Genomic DNA, 26,077 nt, shown 5'->3' with positions numbered 1-26,077 from the left:
ACCCTATCTTTATCCTTAAACTCACCCACACCACCACACCTGTCCCTAACTTTACCATTAAACTCACCCACACCACCACACCTGTCCCTAACTTTACCCTTAAACTCACCCACACCACCACACCTGACCCTAACTTTACCCTTAAACTGACCCACACCACCACACCTGTCCCTAACTTTACCCTTAAACTCACCCACACCACCACACCTGTCCCTAACTTTACCCTTAAACTTACCCACACTACCACACCTGTCCCTAACTTTACCCTTAAACTCACCCACACCACCACACCTGTCCCTAACTTTACCCTTAAACTCACCCACACCACCACACCTGTCCCTAACTTTACCCTTAAACTGACCCACACCACCACACCTGTCCCTAACGTTACCCTTAAACTGACCCACACCACCACACCTGTCCCTAACTTTACCCTTAAACTCACCCACACCACCACACCTGTCCCTAACTTTACCCTTAAACTCACCCACACTACCACACCTGACCCAAACCAACCGTCTCCATTGACTTTCTATTGCGGGAAGCGTCCTCCTTGTCATTTCAGACTTATTACAAAAAACCGAACAATGTCGAAAAGCTGATATGTGAGAAGGTGTACAGAAAACAAGCTAAAAAACCCAGAACCAATAAACCCAAACAAAAAAAAATGCAAACGTTGCTAGAGATTTTTTGCACAAGTATGAATTTTTTTGAAAAAATGAGCACATTTTTCTTAGGGTGTGCTTTAGCCCCATTGTAGGCTACCCTGATACAACTCATGCATATTTATAATAGCCTTTATTACCTTTTTTTTAAAATTGTATATACAATAAATATGTTCTAAATAAAATATAAATTTGACGCATGTTATAGATACTAGTATTAACTCATAAAATGGATTAAAATCGGAAATCTATTTTACAGGAGTTAAAGAGTGACAAACTGTCAGCTAAATATTCAGTATACAGTATATGACGATTTACCCGCTGCACTGTAAAAAAAAAGAGAGCAAATTTTGACCTTTTGCAGTACAGTCGACTTGGATGTTTAAGTTATTTCAACTTAAATTATGTTAAACTGACTTTAAAAAATGAGTAACATCTTGTTTAACTAATAAAAAAAAGTTTAACATATCTTAACTTATTTTGATGAGTTAAAACAATGTAAAAACATATGTTGTCATAACTTACTGAACATATAATTTTTCACAGTGTGGCATGCTGGAGCTTTGAATCCATGTTTGCACTGTTGAAACAAACAAACTACTAATTCCGCGGATCAGCCACTGTCTGTAATGTGGATTGTAGTTTGTAATATACCTGTCAATGGGACGTCATTCTGGAATTGCCGTCTCCACAGAGAGCGGACACAGCCGCAGACTTTGAGCGATCCTGCGGAGCGAGCGGGAAAACACGGAACGGATTAGCGGAATTAGTGGGTTTTTAGCGGAACAGAACGCCTTTATGGGAATCCTCTGAGGGTGAGGGAGGGAAGGGGGCAAGAGGGGCACCTTAGCCGATGAGGGCAGAGGGGCAGTGGCTCTGGCCTCCGGGCCACCCCCCTGTGTACCGCCCTGGGGAGAGCTAAGGAAATGCAGCTGAATAAATATATTTGTGCGTCTTTTAAATAGCGTAAAAAAATGAATGACGAAACGCAATATGCGGCGGCCGGTGTTGATTGTTTGGCGGACCGCCACAAATTAGACTGTGTCTATACATATTGTGGAAACAGGAAATGCTCCTTTAGCCTTCAGATTACGCATACGTGGCTGCAGTCGGGTGTCCGACCTCTTCAGATTATTTTCTGGATTTATTTCATTTGACCATGCTTAATAGCTGAGACTGTCACTTTACTCACAGCAGATTGGTTGAATTTTGGAATTGTTTGAATTCTGAATTTTTCTTACTTAGTCATGTACGAGGGTAATGAAGACCAACCAAAAACAACCCACCTTCTTGAGACTGAAAAACCAGAGTTTGCTCAGACTAAACTCAAACTGGCTAGCCACAGAAACCGGCTTCATGCAACAGGCCGTAAACACATTTTCTTTGTCTGGCTGTGGCACAATCCAGACTGTTAGTATAGTTTATTATTTAATATGTTAGAGGAACAGTTTATCACTTTCATGTAGGTATTGGTAAGTTCTTTTAATATGTATTAATAATATAACAAGTTCACTGATGCAAGGAAAAGCAACTTATGCAGGAGCCTGAGGGCAGAATATAAAGTTAATGTCAGTGCTCCACTTTTCTGAAGATAACACTACAATAATGCACTGGTGTATTAGCCTAGTTTTTACTGTTTGCAAAAATAGTGTTGTCCAAGCAATGAGTCTTTTTAATAGGTTAATAAAACTCAACGTTCAAAACGAGAGAGAGAGAGAGAGAGAGAGAGAGAGAGAGAGAGAGAGAGAGAACTTACAATATATAACCTAAGTCATAAGATTCATTATTATAAACTTACTCAAATGAAAATAAATACATCTTAAGTTTGATTTCAAAGACAATAGCAAAAACCATTCCACATTCTTGGAGTTGCCTAGGGAAAAGCAACATAGTGCAAATGAAAGTCATCCAAAGATTTTAAAGGAGTGGTAAAACACATTCTTTCGAAGGCCTAATTGTGTTTGCGGGGTGCACTGTAACATGTTAATGCTTTGGTTTTAAAAAGCTGCATTATTTTTCATATATTTTACCTTTATTCTACACTGTCTGATGGTTTTCAAAAATACACAATGCTGGTCCCTCAAAAATACACAATGGGCTCAGATCGCTGGCCCAGTGTGTTGTGATCCGCAACTGCCTAGTGCACCGGTAGTCTGTAAAGACTGCGGATCTATGGTGAGCACTACTGAATGGCACTTTTTGTATTTTTAGAACGATTATACCCAAATATCTGTTGCAAGAGCGATTAACCCAACACGAACACTAAACATTGGCTTTACTATAGTTGCCAAATCAAACACAGAACCATGTTTAGCATGCCTGTAGATAAACAAGCATGCCGATAAACAATACATTAAAGCTCTTATCAAAGTAAAATAATTTACACTAATTCCAAGTTCGCTGTTGAGATTTAAAAACAGTTTGTAACGTTAGGTGTTTGACGGATAACGTTAAGTAAGAAAGAGCATTTAACAAACTGGTTTGCAGAGCCAAACAGCGTTGTTGTTTACTTCCGTGCTACAATGTACAATTAACAATACAAACTATTACAGGAAAACACATTAACGAAAAATAAATCATACTTACAGGTTGTGGCCCGTTTTAAAGTTGGAACTGCTCCATCTTTCAGGACAAGCCGTTGTGCGAATCCTGCATTAAACTCGCTATGATTGTGGAAGCTTTCCTCCGTAAAATGTGCAGCACAGAGAGCCAGATTTGGGTAATAATTATGAGCGACCGAGTTAAAAATACATTTGACCATTGATCCCTAACTCTCCCGTCCCTAGAAAGGACCTGCAATCCGGATTAAAATAACAGCGTTTCGTCAGCAACTAACTATACCACAACAACAAAAAATGTCCTCACCCCCCCTTATTTAATATTCTCGGAGGAGGGGTTTTATGTAAATATTAAACCCGCTGATGTCAGCGAGTCTGGAGGAAAAGGTTGTAGTTCCCTACCAGCCGTTTGCTATTGTCCTTAGAAATTGATTTCTTTAAAAGCAAATCTCTCCCTTTGCTTTAAACTTTGAATGTTGTAACTTTTGCAGATGTTGTTTATGATCAAACAGCAACATTACACACTAGCTAAAGTTAAAAAGTGAAATTGTGTTTTACCACCCCTTTAAATGTGTGATGTTCTGTCTTTCCAAACCCATATGACAGCTTTTAGTCACTATCTAGCTAAAAAAGTAAAATAAGATCAAATAAATTAATAAAGGCACAGTCAATTCTTCAAACTATCTTCGCAACTTTACTGTCCAATTAGTTGACGGCAGTTAATGCATAAACTAACAATGAGCAATATAGCTGTTACAGTATTTATTCATTTTTGTTTTAATTTGTTCATAAAAATATGTTAATGCCAGCTCAGGTCCATTAAATAATATTAGCAGATAGAACATTTGAACTAAAGTTAACGACCGGAACCTCATTGTAAACTGTTAGGGGTTAACAGCTTTTGGGTTTAACAGTTTATGACCCAGCACCAGTAGTGAAGATATGAAGACAAAGAGTCAGGATTGTAATTAATTAAATAAAAATTTACTTAAAAATAGTTTGTAGTTTCAAAAGCAGAAGCCAGCAAGTCTCACAAGGAGTTCGTAGGCCGCGCTTCGTCTCTCACCGTCTTGTTGCCTCGCCCTATCGTACATACAATGGTCCCAACAGTTATACCGTTTTCAAGGTCTTATCCATGTCATTACTGCAATGTGGATGGTTCTGATTGGCTCAAAGACAATGCACAGTCATGGTAAATTTCCAATCATGTCAGCTAATTGGATGCATATTTCCACTGACGTGTCACTTGTTGGCGCTTTCCACCCAGAATTGGGCCCGTAGTGACCTTCCAGATCTGGAGCAGGCGCCAGCTTGCCCAGAACAACAAGTCCACCCATCTGTTAGGGTGCCCATTGTACACCATTCTCAACACTGATCTGTAACACAGAATATTGCTCGCATACACAGATACACAGTCTCTTCAAAACTGTTGGTTGGAGCTGATTAAGCTCCAGTTCTTACCAAAACATACTGATAACGTGTGCTTTCTTTCAGTGAGAGGGACACACAATAGTACAGACAATATTCATCTCGACTCTTTAGTGTTTCAGTAAAAGGAAATATAAAAGGAATAAAATATAATTAATGAAATGAAAGACACTTAAGAAAGCAATAAACATATAGCAAAATCATAACTGAAAAGAATCATTATAATAATACAGGAAGATAAATATTGATTAAGGGTTTGATTATTAAGTTAATTAGGATATGTATACTATATACAGGTATATTGAAGTGGCATCGCCCTTTCAAAACTGTTAGCAACTTTTTTTGGTTTTCCGAAAGAGAAAGCCATACATGTTGATGATGACGAGTGTGAGTAAAACTTTTTTTTTTTTTTAGGGGAACTATCTATTTCTTTTTAAACTCTCATCTGGCTCTTGAACACTTGCCGTGGAAAGAGCAGCTCTGACCACATGCTGTCCTTATTCCACATGAAAACAGAAGAAAGCTCCAGTCTTGTGTTCGGAGCTGATGCGTGGCAGAGTTGCCATCTAACCCTCGAGTCTTTCTTTCACTCCTTTTGTCTCCTATGATGGACCAGTGGAGAGTTTTCCTGGTTTTTAATGGATTTTGAATCTCTGCTGTGCTGGGATTATGCTAAGAGCCCAGTTTTGTTATTTATAAATCTCTCTATCCCACCCTCTCTGTTCCCGCTCTCTTTTTAGGGACTTGAGCTCTAAAAGAAGGGAGGTTTTGATCTGATTAAAGACTCACTGGCCAGCCTTTGCTATTATCAACCTACTTATGCTGAAATGTGACGGTGGCAGCCTTACCAGCAGTGTGTGCGTGTGCGTGTGTGTGTGTTGTGCGTGTGTGTGTGTGTGTGTGTGTGTGTGTGTGTGTGTGTGTGTGTGTGTGTGTGTGTGTGTGTGTGTGTGTGTGTGTGTGTGTGGGTGTGTGTGGGTGTGTGTGTCCGCCTGCCCCTCCTCTCTGAACAGTTTAACAGAGAAATCAAAAGGGCCAGCCGTGCTATACACTCAGGAACACAATTTCAATTTCAATTCACTGCCGCTGCTAAGTACATGATATGGAGATGACAATCAACCTCCTTGTCCTCCATTTTATTGCATAGCCAAGTCTATCACTCTGCCACGCTCTTCTCGGCTCTCCTGTCATTTCCCTGCCACACAGGAAGCCGGAGAGACAGGCAGAGACATTGATGAGTGGATCATATGGATGAAGGATGCATCCCTCCATTATCATCATCTCCTTTAATAAACCCACCATAGTTTTTTTTTAATCAGGCATTGGACAACATTTGAGCACTCACTGACACATTTGATGATGCATAATGTGACTCGCTTAATCTTGAACTTTTCTTTATATTACCCACAAACTCTCTCTCTCTCTCAGTCCATCTTCTCTGTTTAGATGGAGACAACTTTTTAAATGATTATATTCCTCAGCATTCACTTAAAATACTGTAGAATTTCTTTGTTTAAAAAAAAAAAAACAGTCCGTAATACATCACCATCTGGACTGAAATGCTCAGCTTTGCAGCTGTTTGACCTTTAAAATGACCAATACATCAAAGTGGTACCCACTTTGTAACTTTTTGTTTCAAAAGAAAAAACATTGTACAACACACATAAAAAGCTCACAAAAGAGAACACATTCACTGACAAAAAATAAAATAGTATTTTGTATTTGTGGGGAAAAAAAGGAGCGTTCGAGTGTTGGTGCTTGCGGTTGTGTTTGCTGGATAACTGCACTTGTGTGAGCTACTGAAATGAGCCAATCATAGCAGAGTTCAACATTATTATTCATGACTCTTCCAAATAAGGCAAAAACAGAGCATTCAATTAAAGGGACAAATCCTAGGGCTGTAAATGGACATGTAAAACTGTATCTGGAGTATTTTTCCCTTACCAAAGCCACATACCTTCTAGGTAGATATCAGAGAACAATTAAAAATATTGTATCAAGGCATTTGTGGCACCTTTAACTTGACTTAAAACAGCTCAGATGGAATTAATCTCACAAATGTTGATGTACAGATGGAAAGTCTGATTAATACAATCATATCCATTCATTAATTGTGTTAAGTCTGAAAAGTTACATCCATAGTATTTTACAAAATATCGAAGCAAGGATTTTTTTAATAGTATGCCCGTAGTTCATGCGATGAGCAACACTTGTGATTCCAAGGACACCTTTGTGAACTTTATAAATCGACTAAAACAATCGACTACCATGACTTTATCTGGTTAAAAGGCCATTTGAAAAACAGCCCAGTTTCTAACTACTTTTCTTTGGCCAATGTAGATCATATTTAAAGCTCATAAACAGCTGCGTATCATCTTGACCCATGGCCACCTCTGACCGAATGGGTGCCCTGTGCAAAATATCCGCTTTCCAGGGGTCACCTTCAGTTGAAATGCCCCTGCAGAGAAGACATGATGCCCTTTTTACCGTAGTTGGTGCCCTATGCCAGAGCCTGCTTTGATCTGTCTGTAGACACCTGTGCGATGCTGGCAGGGTTTGCCTACTAAAGCTGCACATTAATGCATCTGTGTTGAGCGCTGGGCTAAAAGCTTGCCCTTTGCTTTTCACAGACTTTTCAAAACTCTTTCATTCTCTAACACTGACTAAAACTACTGCGTTAAGATACACTAATCTTGGCCATGTCAAGTAGTCTGAATACAGGAAAAAAAAAGAGAAAAACATAATGGATTTATTTGAAACCTCAAATGAATGTGCTGCCTGGCCTTTAATTAATTCTGTCATGCCTGTGCAGGAGGGAGGGAGGGAGGGAGGGAGGGAGAGAGAGAGAGAGAGAGAGAGAGAGAGAGAGAGAGAGAGAGAGAGAGAGAGAGAGAGAGAGAGAGAGAGAGAGAGAGAGATGGAGAGAGATGGAGAGAGATGGAGAGAGATGGAGAGAGATGGAGAGAGAGAGAGAGAGATGGAGAACAGGAGCTTTCAGAAGAACAGGATAATGGAATAAACACATGCACGCACGCGTACGCAGACGTCAGTCAGGGCCTCTTGAATTTGACGGATTGGTCAGACATTTCTTATTTGCCACTATTGACCTGTAAGCAAATGGCTGGCATCGCATCGAGCTCTGTTAACACTTTGACTTGTTTGTCCTCTTTTACTTAATTAAGTCGAGATAAATAATGACCTCTTTACGGGAAGCCATGCAGAGGGAACATTTTTTTTCCCGTCCTTCATGCTGACTCCTCATTCATTGACCGATTTCCTCTTTATTAGCTCTCTTTGTTTTCTTTAGGTTCTCTCTCTTTCCCTTTTTCTATGTCTCTTTTCAATTCCAAAGGTGAAGTGTGAACTGCAGTTCCTGTCCAGTTGAAATTTGGATAATTTGAACAAATTGTTCACCCAAAATATTTGTTTACCCTTGTGTTATTCATACTTTACACTTGGCACAATGCAGTCAGGCAAGTCCCATTCCCCTGGCAACCGCCAAACCCAGACTCGTCCATGGGATTGCCAGACAGATAAGCGTGTTTGGTCACTCCAGAGAACACGTCTCACTCCTCTAGAGTCCAGTGGCGGCTGCTTTACTCCACTCCATCCCATGCTTTGCATTGCACTTGGTGATGTAAGGCTTGGATGAGCTGCTCGGCCATTGAAACCCATTCCATGAAGCTCTCTGCGCACTGCTCTTGAGCTCATCTGAAGGACACATGAAGTTTGAAGGTCTGGAGCTATTGACTCTGCAGCTTCTGCCCACTGTGACCCTCAGCATGCGCTGACCCCGCTCTTGGATTTTACGTGGCCTACCACTTCGTGGCTGAGTTGCTGTTGTTCCCAATTGCTTCTACTTTGTTATAACACCACTAACATCTGAGCATGGAATATTTAGTAGTGAGGAAATGTCAGGAATGGACTTATTGCACAGGTAGCAACATATCACATTTCCAATTCACTGAGCTCCTGAGAGCGACCCATTCTTTCACAAATGTTTGTAGAAGTGTCTGCATGCCTAGTGATTGAGTTTATATAAGAGGTCGTGAAGTGATTCCCAATACTTTAAGCATGATAATGTAGTTCAAAGAACATTTGTGCAAAATGTTCCAAGACCCGAGGCCTTGCACTCTTGCTGTTTCAAATCTTATTGTGCAGGTTTGCTTGATGAAGTGAAAGATTTTTTACTAAATAATGTCTTATATTACAGTCAGCTAAAAAATAATTTATCAACATTAACTCAATTGAACAAATCTAAAACTCTAAAACACAAATTTAAACACTATTCAATAGTGAATTCTTTTAGTCAAATTGTGCCAACAAAAATTACAAGGCCATTTATTAAAAATGTATTTAAACATTTTTACTGAAACCCTCTTACAGTATGCAATTAGACAATACTCCAAGGACACCTGATTACATCAGTTCATCATACATAGCAATCAAATGTCTTCATAAGACCTGTAACTGCTCTATTCATATGTATTGATTTTACAACATATTTATGACCTTTTTTGGATCTACTATGTTTTGGTTACCTGGACTTTCATTTCCATTTCAAACCTCTCAGGTATCATTAAAAATATCTTCATCTATGTTTCAAAGATTAACCAAAGTCTAGTGGGTTTATATATATATATATATATATATATATATATATATATTATATATATATATATATATATATATATATATATATATATATATATATATATATTATATATATATATATATATATATGATCACACTTAATATACCTTCTCGGTTAAATATTGTGCCACAAATACCAGTTGTCAATGCTGGCAAATTACTGTGTTAAGAGCAGGATAATTCACGGCTAGCTGTGCGTTAGACAGAGGCAACTACTTTATTTGCCTCGATGTCTTGCATTACAATCATTGAATGCACTGCTAGCCGTGGATTATCCCTCACTAATCCAACGGTCCATCGTCAGTTATTCCTTATACATATAGCATACAACTGGCCTGTGCTCATGTCTTCAATTTATGCGCACCGGCCAGTGTTTTGGCTGGAGTAGGTTGTTGTTGATTGAGGTCATTATAAGCTGATCTGTAGGATTCATTGCTCAAGGTCAACACTGAACTGTTTCATCTTCCACCATTGTCCATTTAAACAATATAGAGCACTTCATGACATGCTTCTCTCTCTAGCAAATTGTAAACCAGCCAAACAACCCATGACACATTTTCAATATTATTACATTAAACCGAGTTTGATTGATAATGTAATATTGGGCTAAGGCAAAACATCAATCATGGCAAGTATATTAATTATTTAATATTGCACTGTAATTCAGAAATCGATGCGAGGATGTTCAGGGCGTACGGAGAGAGGGAGGGAATGAGAGAGAAGGGAAATCTGTGCTCCCCGCAGACCTGCAGGAAATGGACAGCATCTGTAGAGGGAAAAAAACAAAGGCGATAACTAAAAAATGAAAAGGTGAAGATGTACCAGTTCAATAAAAATTTATATTCATTTGCCAATAATGTCTTCCTGTGTCTGCACTCAGCAGTGTGGTGATTCGGTTTGAAGGTTCTAATTGAATTGGGATGTTTTCTTCAGCACAGACGCGTGTGTGTGTGTGTGTGTGTGTGTGTGTGTGTGTGTGTGTGTGTGTGTGTGTGTGTGTGTGTGTGTGTGTGTGTGTGTGTGTGTGTGTGTGTGTGTGTGTTGAGAGAGAGAGAGAGAGAGAGAGAGAGAGAGAGAGAGAGAGAGAGAGAGAGAGAGAGAGAGAGAGAGAGAGAGAGAGAGAGAGAGAGAGAGAGAGATACAATTAGAAGAATACAATCATTTAGACATAGACAGGGGAAGCCGCTAAATGACCAAAAAATAGAGATGGGGGGAGGGTGCAAATATAATAAGCACTTGTGAAATTGGATAAGTGATTATAAAAAGAAAACAGAATTATTGTGATGAGGGGAAAGGAAAGGGAGTGTCAGAGGAAAATAAGTAATAATTGTCTCTTTTGTGAGTGATTGTTTACTGCTAATTGTTCTTCATTAAAGAATTACAGCTTTCTGTCACCACGGTAACTTGTTTTTAGCCAGTGCCCCATCCCCACCCCCACTCAAAGTCTCAATAATGACCTATTCGAGTGTCACATGAGGATGTGTGTTAGCTTGCACTGGCCTTTCTGTGCTGAGATGTAGTTGGTCCAGCAGGAAAGTAATCATCAGGAAGTGACATAGTTTCAGTAGGAAGCAGTGAATCGTTCCTGGAGAAGGAGAGATGGATGAAGAAAGATGTGCTGGGACTGTGGAGTGATGAAACATCTTGGGAAGAGTAGAGTAGGTTTCACATGGGCTTTTGTGTCCCTGATTACTGAAGCCATTTCTGAGCTGCCACAGGCTAGTTAACGTCATGTTTACAAACTGTGCTGCTTTGTCTCTCTCGTCTTTTTACCTCTTCTTTACACACACACACACACACACACACACACACACACACACACACACACACACACACACACACACACACACACACACACACACACACACACACACACACACACACACACACACGCACACACACACACGCGCACACACACACACACACACACAAACACACACACACAAACACACACACACACAAACACACACACACACAGTTTGCCACAGTATCATCTAGAGGCTGTCCTTTTTTTTTTTTTTTTTCAATCTTCCATTTTCAAGTAATAAAAGTAAAAAAAGTTTTATAAAGATTGAAGTTAAAGATACACTGTGTAACTTTTTTAGTTTATTCTTAGCTAAAAACACTTAGTTCTTTCAAAAATATATGTGCTCATTAATGTATATTTACTTCTTTCAAGTTATAAAGGGGTTCGAATGCCGGTCGCCATGTTGCTCCTCCATCTTGAAAGTACATTAGCCAAAGAGGGACATACCCGTAAATTCAAGCTTCGCCTTTCACGTTTTAACACTCGATGGCACCGTGTTGAATGTGAAGAAGGGGAAATCTGTTAATCTTGGACTAAATGGGCCACCGTAGGAGTTAAAACGAAATCAGAATTGAGAGGAACAGAAACTATTATTCACTGGATGGTCATATACCTTTACACCGCTAGATGGGGGAAAATATCACACAGTGTAGCTTTAAAGCACTACTGGTCAAATATTACTGTTACAAGTGAAAGTTGTAAAAACAGATTTTTACTTAAGTAAAAGTACAGACGTATTTGTTTTCAGAAGTACTTAAGTATCAGAAGTGAATGTTCTTTTTTATGTCAAGGCGTTATTTTATTATTGTTGTATAAACTTTAACATTATGCCATCATGGTTTAATCCAGTCAGTGATGCTCTCTCTGACATACTATATGAATAACTTATATGAAAGTTACGAAGCCCTTCACAAAGCTGCTGTCACTTTAAGGCTGAATGCACAGATCCAATACACTGATACACATCTGATATTCTCACGCTGGTTACCTTCACTTAAGACATAATAAACTTTGTTTATGTGAATAGAAACAAACCCAAACACCTTTAAAAGAAGAAAACATATCATCCACTGACTTTCAAAACTGCTATAGAAACGACTTTTGACTTTGTAGACCTTGAGAGATATGTAGTGGAGTAAAAAGTATATTTTTCTTTCAAATGTAGTGAAGTTAAAGTCATAAGTTTTAAGAAAAAATAATACTCAAGTAAAGTACAGTACTCATGTATAAAGTACAAATGTACTTAGTTTCTGTTCACCTCTGCTTATGTCTTACTCTCATTATCAAAAAAACAACTAATACTATAATATTTTGAGTTAGACTTTATTTGTGGGATTGTTATGGTGCAAGTATAAAAATACCCCATGCCTCTTAATACTCCAAGTTCGGGGTCTCTGCAATGTCCAGTCTCAGTCTGTTGACACTGATGACATATTAAAAAGAGAAAAAAGGCACAATAAACACAGTAGACCCTTTTCACAGGCTGTGCTGATGCGTTTTCACCAATCTAGTAAATAAAGTTTTCTTTTTCTAAATGTAATACACATTTATTATGTTATGTTATGTCATACTTTTTCAGTAAATGGCAAAAATGTTCCTGCGAAGTTGTTTCTAATACAGTGGCTGAGGGAGTGATGCAAATTTGACATCTTTCTCTCTTCAAGCCAACGGAATCTCCAATTTTTTGGAAGTTGTGAAAGCTATCACTAGTTTGTTTTCTTTTGCTATCTGAGCAAAAGTACATGTAAAAATATATTTGCTGTTGTCTCCCATTCAGCACGTTTACCCAATCAATACGACTTCTGCTTCTGAGAACCCAGTTAAATGTGAAAAGAGGCTTTTATGCTCACCAAGGCAGTCATTTTTTTTTTATCAAAATGACAATAAAAACATTAATATTGTGAAATATTATAGTTTTAAATGTCTGGTTTTAACTGTGAAATGTTTTAAATTAAAATGTAGTCATGTAATGGCAAAGCTGAATTTTCAGCAGCTAAATTTTACTCCAGTCTTCAGTGTCGCATGATCCTTCGGAAATCCTTCTGATATGCTGATTCTAGAAACTCATTTATTTGGTATCCGTTTATTATTATTGTAAATGTTAAAAACAGTTAGAAGCTTATTTTTTTGTGGGGAAACCATGATACATTTGTTCAAGATTCTTTGACTATTAGAAAGTCAAAATAAAACAGCCTTTATTTTGAATTAACACACCTTTAAAATGATAATGTCTAGGTAAAAAGAGTAGATTAGTTTGTTTGCTGATATTATGTGCTAGTTCAAGTTTACTGGTATCACTTGATAAACGATGATAAACAGCCGCTGATCGTGTACAGTAAAGCAGGCTAAATAGGATATGTCCAGTATTTTCGGTCAGCTGTTTAGAAACATAACTTTTGTGACATGAGAGCATTTGAGCATCACACTGAATCCTGCAATTATTACTGTTCCATTCTTTGAAGATGTATATCAATGAATTAATGAGGCTCAACGAATGGTTATTTAATGTAAACACACACCCACACAGCATCTGTGCATCATTATTCCCATGAAGACCAGCTGTCTTAAACCGCTGTCATTTTTTATTTCCACAATGTCATCATTTTAAAGGAAGTATAAGAGCCCTTTTGAGATCTCTTGCCCTCGTGGAACTCCATGAGCAAAACTGGATAAATGCGGTACACCCTTAAAAACAGCAATTATGGGCGATCCGTGAGAGGTTGGAGGAATGAGTGGGAGCACAGGGTGCGCAGACGCTTGGTGTGTTTGCGTTATTTACAATGGAGCACATTTGTTCTTCTGTTGCAGGGAAACAGGAAAAATCAAAGCTGGATCAGAACATCTGGTAAGTCGTGCTTCTTTCCCCCTTCAGTGTTTCCTGAATCTTTGATATCTGCATCCAAAACGAATGTTCGGCAATTGCCTTCGAATGCCTCGAGCTGACAGCGAGGTCGTTCTCCGACTCCCACACCATTACCTTGGTTTTCATAACTTTTACTCTTTCGTTTGTCCCATTGCATTTTTTACATTTCCTCTTTCATTTTTGCTTTGGTCTTTTTTCTAAAAGGTGTTGTTTGTTAAATGTCCCCCCTGTAAAGGCAATTCAGGAAAAAGTACACAAATCACTACTGTGTGTGTTTTGATGTGTATCCTCAAGCTGTTGAATTGTCAGTTGCGCGTAGACTCGCTGTGCGCTGTACAGTTTAGTCTGAAACGGTTCACACACTCATGTCAAGCACACATTACCTCTCAACACATCTGGAGAGATCACAGTGTCTTCCCACTTCTACCTTCCTGCCTCCCTCTCTCTGGATGTAGGGCGTGCTGTTGGCCCTTAAAATGAGCCCTAGGGAGGGTTTAAAAATGTAACGTCCAACATTTCCTGGGTTTTCTGCAGCCTTTCTAATATAGGGTCAGAGTGCCATGCACTGGAGTTAAAGGGATGCTCTTCTACTCCTGGGTGGAACCTGAGTTTCCATTTCTATTTTTTTTTCTAAGGGATGAATAATGGAGAGAGGTCACAGCGGGGTCCTGACTCTCTGAATGTACACTCACCTCCCTGAGCTCCACACCCTGAATATTAAACGCATGCCTGGCCCTTAAAGGGTCACTCCACACACCTGACCTTACTCCTTATCAATTATCATGCTTATATTCTAAAATCAAAATAAAAAAAAATCTAATCTCTATCACATATTCCCGCTCATTCGTTCTGGAGATCTCTCACTGTTGATCCTGCTCAGAAGCACAGGTATTAGTGTTTGAATGGGACACTGTCAGTGTCATGTGGTACATGGGGCAGCTAGTGTAACCTGAGCCATCATTTTGTAGATAAGCATAGTCACTGCGTCCTCTTCACTATTAAAGTTGCGATTTCTGAGAAACGCTGAACTCGAACCGAGCAGCACAACACACTTGTAGCCAATCAGCAGTAGGGGGCGTGTCCACTCATGATGGGGGAGGAGAGTGAGCCAATCAGCAGTAGGGGGCGTGTCCACTCATGATGGGGGAAAAGAGTGAGCCAATCAGTAGTAGGGGGCGTGGTCACTCATGATGGGGGAGGAGAGTGAGCCAATCAGCAGTGGGGGCGTGTCCACTCATGATGGAGGAGGAGAGTGAGCCAATCAGCAGTGGGGGCGTGCCCACTCATGATGGGGGAGGAGAGTGAGCCAATCAGCAGTAGGGGGCGTGTCCACTCTTGATAGGGAAGGAGAGTGAGCCAATCAGCCGTAGGGGGTGTGTCCACTCATGTGAAAGGAGAGTGTGTGATATTTGAAGAAAGACTGTAGAAAGAGAGATGTCTGAGAGACATTAAAAAAGAGAAAAGTTTAAAAGGAATATCACTGGAAGAAGAAGGGCTATGGTCAGGAAAGAGCTTTAGGATCCACATTAGTATTAGAAAAAGCTTTCTAGTGCTGGAGAGACTGAAGTGGCAAAAACAGGTGAAATGAGAAATGGCGGCATTGTCGGCAGATGGAAGAAACATGTGAAAGTGTGTGAAACTGTAGACCGTTGTGTAAAAGAAAAGGCAATACTGACTCATAAATAACATGAAGACTTCACAAAGCAAGTCTAACGCCGCATTCACACGGGGCGTAGGCGTTAACGCTTGACGGAGGGCGTGGCTGAAGCTGGGTGCTGACGCGATCGTCATAGTGACAACAGCCAATCACATTAACTTGCCGCTTGGACCAAAACACAACACAAAAAAGCGCCTTTTTATGACAGCTAGTCTGTGAGAAGAAATTGATGCCGATTTGGTTGTATGTGTGAGTGCGATTGCCCGTGTAGTTGTTGTCAGTGCACTGCACAGGTGAATGAAGCTGTTAAGTACATTAAATCCTGAAAAAGTGCAGACAGAGGGAAGAATATCACGTAGTGGTCCAGGAGCTGCGTCTGGATTTTTAACGGTCTATGGTCTGGATGTTTCACGGAGCAGTAATGAACGCAATTGGCTAGCGTCTGCTGTAGGATATTTGCATACGGCGATCTGATTGGATGACGCCTGCGCTGGCGCTTGAAAAGTTGAAAATTCTTCAACTTCTGCCGCTTGCAACGCGAGTGAAGCGCCGCGACGGAACCCACAATTCAGTTCAGCAACGGATGATGTCACCCATTCAAAGTAAATGGGAAGCGTTAACGCCTACGCCCCGTGTGAATGCGGCGTTACAATTAACAGCCTACACAAACACCCGTTTGATCGATCTGTAGTGTAAAACAAACAAAATCAAACAAAAATTACAACAGAAATGCACATCAACACGTTTGCACAAAGAACAGTGAAATATGTTCTGCGATAATATTGGGATGTTATGCAATTCATCCTCATAAAAAATATGGTAAACAACAGAGCGAAATAATGTACAAAACTGATATTCTCGTCAATGTGTCTGTCTGGTGGAGCAGATATAGATGCAATTAGATATTTATATATTTCTTGTCAACGATAACTTCTACTTCACATTGAGTGAAGTTATGTTTTTTTAATTGCCTCTCTGTGTTTGCCATGATTTTTCAATCGATAATTATTAACTTGTGGGCGTTTCACAGACTATTTATGGGCAACTATGGGCGTGACATGAAGCCGCAAAAGCTGCGCTACATTTAGAATGAATTGTGATCTATTAAGGGAAAACTGCATGGGATGTTTTATAAATCCAAATATTTCTGTGCGTACACACTTCCTATGTTTCACCCGTATGCCACTTCTGATGCAAAACCTACGCAAAGTTTTATAAGTGCACCGTTCACCCCTCCCTTTCAAAGCACATAGAGAAGCTATGGTGGCCAGCACAGGACAAAAATAACTTCATCTGAGACAGCAGAGAGTGATTAGCACTCTGTAGAGCAGTTTGTCCCTTTAGGGCTACTGTAGAACTAGAAACATGGCGGCACAAAATGGCGATTTCACTGTAAGAGGACCTGCGGTGTATGTAGATAGAAATGACTCATTCTAAGGTAATAAAACATAACAGTTCATTATGTAAGATCCTTATACACCATTGAAAACAGAGTTATGTATATGTGACCCTGGACCACAAAACCAGTCCAATGGATCAATTATTATTATTATTATTATTTATTTATTATTTTTAAATAAGCTTCCCATTGATCTCTGGTTTTATTAGGATAGGACAATATTTGGCAGAGTTTATTTAAGGATCTGGAATCTAGGGGGGCAAAAAAATGTTGAGAAAATTGCCTTTAAAGTTGTCCTTACTATATAATTAGGGATTGGTTTGAGTTTATTCATTCAATCACCATACCACTTCAGGCATTACAATAATACAGTCGTGGTACAAAATCTGGTTTAGGTCTAGTTATAATAATTTATACTACCTACAGTAAGTGCGTAACAATAATAATGCTTTATTTATACAGCACCTTTTAAGAACCAATGGACACTTTAAATAATATTGTAAAATAACACAGAAGAAGGGTGTGCAGGCTGGTTGGAATGGGTGGAGAAAAGTGTCAGGTCTGTTGTGTGATAAAAGTGAACCAGCAAGAATGAAAGGAAAGGTGTACAGGACAGTAGTGAGACCAGCGATGTTGTATGGTTTGAGGAAAAGACAGGAGGAAGAGCTAGAGGTAGCAGAGCTGAAGAGGTTGAGGTTCTCTTTGGGAGTGACGAGGATGGATAGGATCAGGAATGAGTCCATCAGAGGGACAGCACATGTGAGATGTTTTGGAGACAAAGTTAGAGAGGCCAGGTTGAGGTGGTTTGGACATGTTCAGAGGAGGGAGAGTGAATACATCGGTAAAAGGATGCTGAGGTTAGAGCTGACAGACAGGAGGTCGAGAGGAAGACCAAAGAGGAGGTTTATGGATGTAGAGAAGGAGGACATGAAGGTAGTCAGACTGAGAGAAGAGGATACAGAGGATAGAAATAGATGGAGGAAGATGATTCGCTGTGGCGACCCTTGAAAGGAACAGCCGAAAGAAGAAGAAGAAGAAGAAGAAGAAGAAGAAGAAGAAGAAGAAGAAGAAGAAGAACACCAATAATACATATGTACAATCAGGGAGCAACAAAATGAACTGGCAGTCAGACGGTGATCATTTGAAGGGATATTTCACTTTAAAGTGAAAATTCTGTCATCCTTTACTCGCCCTCAAGTTGTTTCAAACCTGTATGAATTTCTTTCTTCAGTTGAACACAAGGGAAGATATTCTGAAGAATGTCAGTAGCCAAACAGTTAACTGGAGCCATTGACTTCCATAGTAGGAAAAAAAAATACTATGGAAGTCAATGTTTGGTTACTGACATTCTTCAGAATATCTTCCCTTGTGTTCAGCTGAAGAAAGAAATTCAAACAGGTTTGAAACAACTTGAGGGCGAGTAAAGGATGACAAACGTTTCATTTTAAAGTGAACTATCCCTTTAACATGCAAGACAATAAGCAAAATGCGTATGGACCAGTTAACGAAACATTGTTAAAAGATGAGGTTTGAGTTCAAAGTGAGGAGGTTTTGAGGAAGCTTAAGGAGCTGAAATACTGAACGCTCTTCCAGAACTCGACCTAAGTGTTCAGACATAATGGTGTATGAATTCTGTAAGATATGAAGGCATGTTTAAATAAAGTGTCACCAATCGCTATTGTTATCATTTTAGATTTAGAATTACACACTAGAGTCATGTCTTTCAAATAACGTGACTTAGTTCAGTATCCTGTTAATGAAATCAGCAGTAATTCACAAGGCATTATTTCCCAAAGAATCAACCAATAATTTTTTTATTTTTTTGACTGTGCGTCACAGGTTAATATGCAATTAGCATGTCTTCATTTGTAGAGAGTGATGGACAGATGTAGAGGGAACAGAGCATGAAAGGAAAGATTGCGCTGGACTGATGGAAGGAGAGATTTGACGGAGGAGAGAGTGAAAGGGGAGGAGAGTTTATGAGCGCATCCATTGATCTACAGCTGTATAAAAGGCTCAGTGAATTATTGAAAAGAAGATTACATGCATAACCCTCTTGAATCAATATGTCTGTTTGAAAAGGGCCTCGGTACATGGCCAAGCCTAGAGAGTCGAGACACTATCAAAGTATCAAGCTTTTGTTTTAAATGACAATTTGAAAGCCTGTGTAATCTCACAAACACACACAATAAATAGTTTAACTTAAACTGCATTTCATTCAAAAAAAAAAAAAAAAAAAGTTTGGCACAATGTTTGCTGATAAAGATGATAGAAATGCTACATTTGTTGATACAATGTTGACTTGGGTCGTCAGCCATGTCAAACCACAAGTGTGTGTGTGTGTGTGTGTGTGTGTGTGTGTGTGTGTGTGTGTGTGTGTGTGTGTGTGTATATATAATATAATTAATCTTAATGTATTAAGATAATATATAAACCCTTACATTTTAAATTCAGTTTTGCATACAGGATCTGTTTTCTGAGCCATAAAGGCAGTCCTGTCCGATGTGCAAATGTTCCAGTTCAACATCATCTTCTGATATGTCCTAATATAATATAATATAGTGTTCACAAAAGGTGAAAATTGTATTTATTTGTGTGTATTTTGAAAACATAAAATACTAGCTTTCAAATGAGCCTCAATACGATAGAGGCGTTTGAAATGGCCCCTCCACCGCTGAATCTAATTTGAGATTTGATTATCATAGACAAATCCGATCAACTAGAGAGAGTTCATTTCTGAGAAACATCGCTAGCTGTGTTTCGTCAAACATGCAGATGCGCGACTCTACTCGTGTTCTGCGGTAGGTTTCCTGAGACATTTGAATGTGTGAATATTGTACCTGAGAATTTATTGTTGACTTTATAAAAGCTGCTAGATTGCATCCCGCTCGTCAGACACCAGGTGCCGCAATATTTTATTAAGATTTGTGCCGAGGAACAGAAAGTGTGCAGCCTCCCCTAAAGGCATACGCGTCTCCCCAGTAAACATAAGCCATAAACAGCCCCACATTTACAAGCTTCAGATGTACCAATGTGAAACGATGCTGGAAAACTTTACAAAGTCTAGATGGAGGCAACTTTGGAAAAGTTTTCCTATCTACTTCTACTCTTGTGTTCTCTACCATTAGCTCCAAAAATATCCAGTTACTGAAACATATTCAGGAACATCTTAATTTTGCTGCACTGTTGTTTAGATGGCAGATATCGTTTAACCTCGTTTCTTTGTGGGACATTTATGGTTGAGCTTATTAGCTTTGTGTGAGGAAACCGAGGCCGCTTATTGCTCTCTTTTTCTCTCTTCTACCGTTTTGCTTAGAGGGGCCTGGATCTAGCTAGAAAAGATGTACGGCTAAATAAGGACAGTAAAAAGTGACCCCTCAATCGACGAGGTAGCCACCATGCCTCCCTCTGTTCAATGCGCCGGTAGGTAGTATGTGTTCTGTATTGGCTCATTTCTCTCTTAATCTCATGTCCATCAGCTTTAAAAATGAAGAAATGATATTTAAAACGGATTTTCCCCGTGGGTTTTCGCTTTTGAGGCCTTGTTTATATTTAATGAATTATTTATGGTTGGTATTAGGACAAGCGGTTGCGAGAAACAGCTCAGTTTTGGCTCTGCCAGATCTTCTGGTGCTTAATAATAGATTTCTCCCATAACATCATCAAAAGCACCTGTCTCTCTCTCGAACAAAACGAGGGGAGATCAGGGCTTCAGGAATCAATAGCGTGTCAGCGTCCAGGCACGGCCTTCAGCGCCCGTCCGTATTTCCGCGGCCCCCGTCTCGCTCGCGCGCTTGCCAGTAATTTGATTGTGGGATAAAGAGGTGATCTGACAACACCTCACCAAGTGTCAGCTAAATGAAAGCCGAGGAGCTGCGCGAGTATAATTTGCGAGCAGATTTACATGCTTATTACACTAATGATTTCATCAGATTGGAGGTGTCTGGGAGTCTGCCACGGGCCTCCGTCTACCTCCATTTGTGAAGTAAGCTGCTTTGCTAAATGATGGAGTCATCAGGCTGACCTTTAACCTGACGCCTGCCCAAACATAATTGCATGTCATACTGATAGAGGGGACGAGCGCAGCTTTCATATCCCGCCGCTTTATCTCTCTCTCCGTTAAGATTCTTTGCTCTTTGCATCTCGCAACAGGAGTGCGCGGACGAAGGCTAGAAAAAACAACAACAAAGAAAATATTGCATATCCATTTCCAAATGATGGTGTTGGATTTGGTGTGAGGTCCCTGTGTGTGTGTGTGTGTGTGTGTGTGTATATATACATCACAGCGGGCGAACCAGTCCCTTACTGTATACACATTATCTAAATGGTATCTCTGAATGTCAAGGGCATAAAGGAAATTAAATCGGAAAGTGCAGATAGAGCAAAGGCGATTTTATCTCCTGATGATTGCAGTTTTGATAGGTATTCCAGTGAATTTCATTTTCTCCGGATGGTGAGGAGATGAGTTAGCCGCCACATTTGTTCATTTTTCTTCTACATGATTTATGTGAGTTGAGTGTGAGCCCAACGCCCAGCCTTCTCTGGCTGTAACACACACACACAGACACACACACACACACACGCATGTGCATGTCAAAAAAGTCTATTAATACAATTGCCTTCCATTTTGCCCCGTCTTGTGTGTGTGTGTGTGTGTGTGTGTGTGTGTGTGTGTGTGTGTGTGTGTGTGTGTGTGTGTGTGTGTGTGTGTGTGTGTGTGTGTGTGTGTGTGTGTGTGTGTGTGTGTGTGTGTGTGTGTGTGAGCGCGCGTGTGTGTGTGTGTGTGAATTGTGCGTCTGAAGGCGAGGACCGCCGCGGTGAAACCTCTGTCATCACTCACGCTTGTTTACATTCTAAATGCGTAATGAAATCTTGTTGGCAATAATCAAGGAAATAAAAGTTTGGGAAAATTGTAAAAGTGGTGAAGTTTGAGAAATGAGCGTCAGGCGGCTAAATAACATTTTGGGGCAGGAAAGCTTATTATTATGCAGCGGCAGTGCCTACTGTAGACACAAAGATGAACAGCCTCTGCTTTCCTAAATGCTGTTAGCGCCGTCCTGAAGTATGGCACATTGTAAAAAGGCCTCCGATTTCATATTGAGATTATATTTAAAAAAGATATCCATACACAACATTATATTTTATAGACGCCCGGCCCAGAACTCCTGATATGCAGTATTTGTTATAAATATATAAATAAACATATTGCACTGGAGCCCATCTCTACCCTGATCTTATAGACCTGGATATTAAAAACAGAATATTGCATTTTCTGGGGGGATCCTGTAACGTAATGCTGCAGTCTATATTTATTTATTTATTTATTTATTTATTTTTAGGTTAAGGAATGGGGCAGAGGTTGGAAATAACAAATGAAAAATGACTATAAATGAGGATGAAGAAGTCAGATGAGATGAGATGAGTACAGTAATGAGTAATGGAATAAAGTGTGGATATATATAAACGATATAAGTGTATATAATACTAGATATAGTATATTGCCGTTCAGAAGTTTGGAAGAAGTCTCTTCTGCTCACCAAGGGTAAATTTATTCAATCAAAAACGTAATATTGGGAAATGTTATTTGTGTTCTTTGTGAATATATTGTAAAGTGTAATTTATTCCTGTAATCAAAGCTGAATTTTCAGCATCATTCTTCAGAAATCATTCTAATATGCTGATTTGCTCAGTTAACGATTATTATTATTATTATTATTATTATTATTATTATTAATGTTGAAAACAGTCGTGCTGCTTTGGATTTGTGTGGAAGCTGTGATACATAGTAAAAAATAAATAAATAGAAAAACATGTTATTTGAGTTAAAGCCTTTAACTGCCTCTTTTGATTACCTTTTGATGCAAACGGTACAGACCCTTTTCACAGACTGATGATAAACTGATTAACTGATCATAAATCCTGCAAAGGTTTTATTTTCATTTGTCAAAAAATTGATGTAAATTTATAACACTAACACTTTGTATTGTATTACTTTTGCATCAAATTACAAAAAAAAAGCAAGTTACGCTGGTGTGAGGGTGTTTCTAATACTATGGGAGTGACCGTGAAATTAACATCTTTCTCCCTTTCCACTGCCTTTATTAATCTCACTCTATTTTCTCCTCTTTTTGAAAGTTTTGATATCACTATTGTGGAGTTTTTCTTTTGCTAATTGAGCAAATGGGGACACAGAAATATATTGGTGTATACTAATATATGTTTTGTCTCATTCACTGCTATAAAAGTTCACCCAAATATGATGACTTTCCCTCTGAGAAACCCGGAAATGTGAAAATGGTCTGTTGTGTGTATGTATGGGCTCTTTTTATGTAAAAAAAAAAAAGGTACCTTGTTTTCCACTGTGCCTCAATGATTGTTAATAAGGATGTTTTTACTGTACAGAGTTGTTTAAGAGAGTAATTATTAGGGATGCAACAATACAGTTATTCCACGGTTCAATACATACCTCGGTTTTTAACCACGGTTTTTCGGTTCGGTTCGTTTTTTGCTATTCTATTCTTAGGAACAGGAACAGAAAGACGTTAAGGAGAATTTTTTTTATCATAATATATCGTTATTTTACTTAAAATGCTTTAAAAAAAAACCTTACTTAAACTTTACTTTAGTAAAAAAAAAAAAAAAAACTTGTACACATATCAAGTGTATTGTATAATATATATATATATATATATATATATATATATATATATATATATATATATATATATATATATATATATATATGATTTACAGTGGCAGCTCAGAGATGTACAGCAGCATTTAAGTATGAAATTGAATGAATTAATGTAGGCTAAAATTAAAACAACATAGTCTTCAATATACAACATTGATTAAAAGCTTCTGTATTATTACTTTATTAAAGAGCAGTGAGTGATTTTATTAACATCATTTTACAAGTGAACTGTCCCTTTAAGGACAAGCATTCATGATCTCTGGGCTGCGGTGTTAAGACCTGCTCGCATCTCATTTACAAACACACACACGATTTTACTTTCACTTTAGACATAACCGACTGTGTTTTATATATCTTAACCTTGTGTGTATTTGTCAGTATTAGCGCAGTAAGACTACTTAGTCCAGTAATCACGTGTGTATGTCAGGCTTTTAGTGCGCACGCCCAGCGCATGTAAAACACGAAATGAAATGTTTAACCGGCAAGGCTTTAAAACGTGGCTAAACACCGCCTAACTTTAGTGCATATGATTGGACATTTGATCATATCAGTGTGTAGACTCATAGACTCACTCAAACATAGCCGAAATAAACTGAGAAAATATAAATAAATAATTAATTAGATGCAAAACCAAAAAAAAAACACGTAATTCACAAGTGCATATTGAACCGTGAATGCCGTACCAAACACATCCCTAATATATATATATAGTTACTCGGTTTCATTCCTTATTTTTGGGAATCGTAGTAGTTTTGGAGGCCGATTGCTTCTTGTTATGTCTAAACGTTCACATTTCGAAATTTCATGGAGCTGAAAACGGGGAACGAATATAAATATCAGGAAAACAGAATCCCAGTGCAGCAAACTGAGTCTCTCCGACCCCCTACTCAAAAAACAAGAGTTTAACAAAAAGGCTTCAACGCCACTACTGAAGTGTGAGCATTCTTCAAAATGTTGGACTTTTTTGGATCAACGGAGAAGAAATCTGGGTCTAGACAGAGGAAAGGCAGCGAGTGAAGCAGAGGCCGCTGAGCAGCGTGAACGTGACGCTGCGGCTGCGGTAATTGAGATAATTGGTTTGGCTCAGTGTTTATGCTGGACGACTAAGTGTGTGTGTGAGTGTGTGTGGGGGGTGAGATAGAGACGGCTCCAGCACCGCTCAGTGGGACTCTAAAGCCCATGAACCCTGGACTCATCGTTTCTCTGCTGCACACGCTAGCCTGGCGCTTAAATATATTTAGTTTGAGAAGCTGGAACAATCCCGAATTTACTACATTTATCATCGGAAAAGCCTTGTTGCTCAACTGATAATCTCACATTTATTAATTTATTAGTATCTATCAATATTGTCCAGTTGATTGATTTATTTTTATTTTATTTCAGTGTCACATTACCCTTAAAAAATCATTCTAATATGCTGATTTGGTGCTCAGTTATTAATATTAGTTATTATGGTGGTAACACTTTAGTATGGGGAGCACATATCCACTATTAACTATGACTGCCTCAATAAACTCCTAATTTACTGCTTATTAATAGTTAGTAAGGTAGTTTTTGTAGCATTTAAGTTTAGGTATTGGGTAGGATTAAGGGATGTAGAATAATTAAGAATAAGGCATTAATATGTGCTTTATAAGTGCTAATAAACAGACAATATCCTAGAAATATGCATGATAATAAGCAGCTAGTTAATAGTTAGTAACTGAACCTTAAAGGTGCCCTAGAATGATTTGAATCAATATGTTAAATTGTTCTCTGATATCTACATAGAGGGTATGTGGCTTATTTAAGGGCAAAGATAGTCCAGATACAGTTTTACAGGTCCATTTATAACCCTTTAATATAGGATGTAATGCTCTGTTTTTGCCTTATTTGGAAGAGTCATGAATATTAATGTTGAGCTCTGCTCTGATTGGCTTATTTCAGCAGCTCACAGCAGTTCAGTGAAGCGGCTCGTGAGTCCTGACCGTCCTGACAGAACACAGACCGACTGAATGACACTAGCATACATGTTTTTTCACAGAAAAGCTCTGGCATCTGGCAATCTGGCAACCGCATGAACAATCTGCTTTCCCAAACCAGTGATGATTCGTCTTTTTTCATCAACAATATTGCATGTTTATATGACGTTAGTCACAACGTAGGCTAACGCAGTGACTGTGATGTACTCTTAATACAAGCATGCAAAATCATCATACTTCAGTTCTCAAAAATATAAATACATATTTTTACAAAATGAGTAGCCTTGTCAAATGACTCGTTTTAACTTATATGGTAGAGAAGATGACGTTTGCTAGAAGGATCGAGTGAATGATCTGTAAGCAAAGTATCTACGGTTGTATTTTGTAATACA

General features: G+C 38.9%; 1 protein-coding gene across 3 annotated transcripts in view; it reads left to right on the top strand.

Annotated features, from left to right (window-relative positions):
- Window positions 1–26,077, top strand: part of rsrc1 (arginine/serine-rich coiled-coil 1) — a 242,138-nt gene that overhangs the window by 102,429 nt on the left and 113,632 nt on the right. For all 3 annotated transcript variants that reach the window (XM_067450024.1, XM_067450023.1, XM_067450022.1), the window contains exon 5: window positions 13,920–13,956. In XM_067450024.1, the coding sequence (XP_067306125.1) occupies window positions 13,920–13,956 (37 nt within the window). The remainder of the gene's footprint in view (window positions 1–13,919; window positions 13,957–26,077) is intronic.

Source organism: Pseudorasbora parva, chromosome 8 (assembly GCF_024679245.1).
Source record: "Pseudorasbora parva isolate DD20220531a chromosome 8, ASM2467924v1, whole genome shotgun sequence".
In the NCBI taxonomy this organism is placed as follows: domain Eukaryota; kingdom Metazoa; phylum Chordata; class Actinopteri; order Cypriniformes; family Gobionidae; genus Pseudorasbora; species Pseudorasbora parva.
The sequence above is the reverse complement of the archived record's forward strand: the minus strand, read 5'-3'. Positions and strand labels throughout refer to the sequence as shown.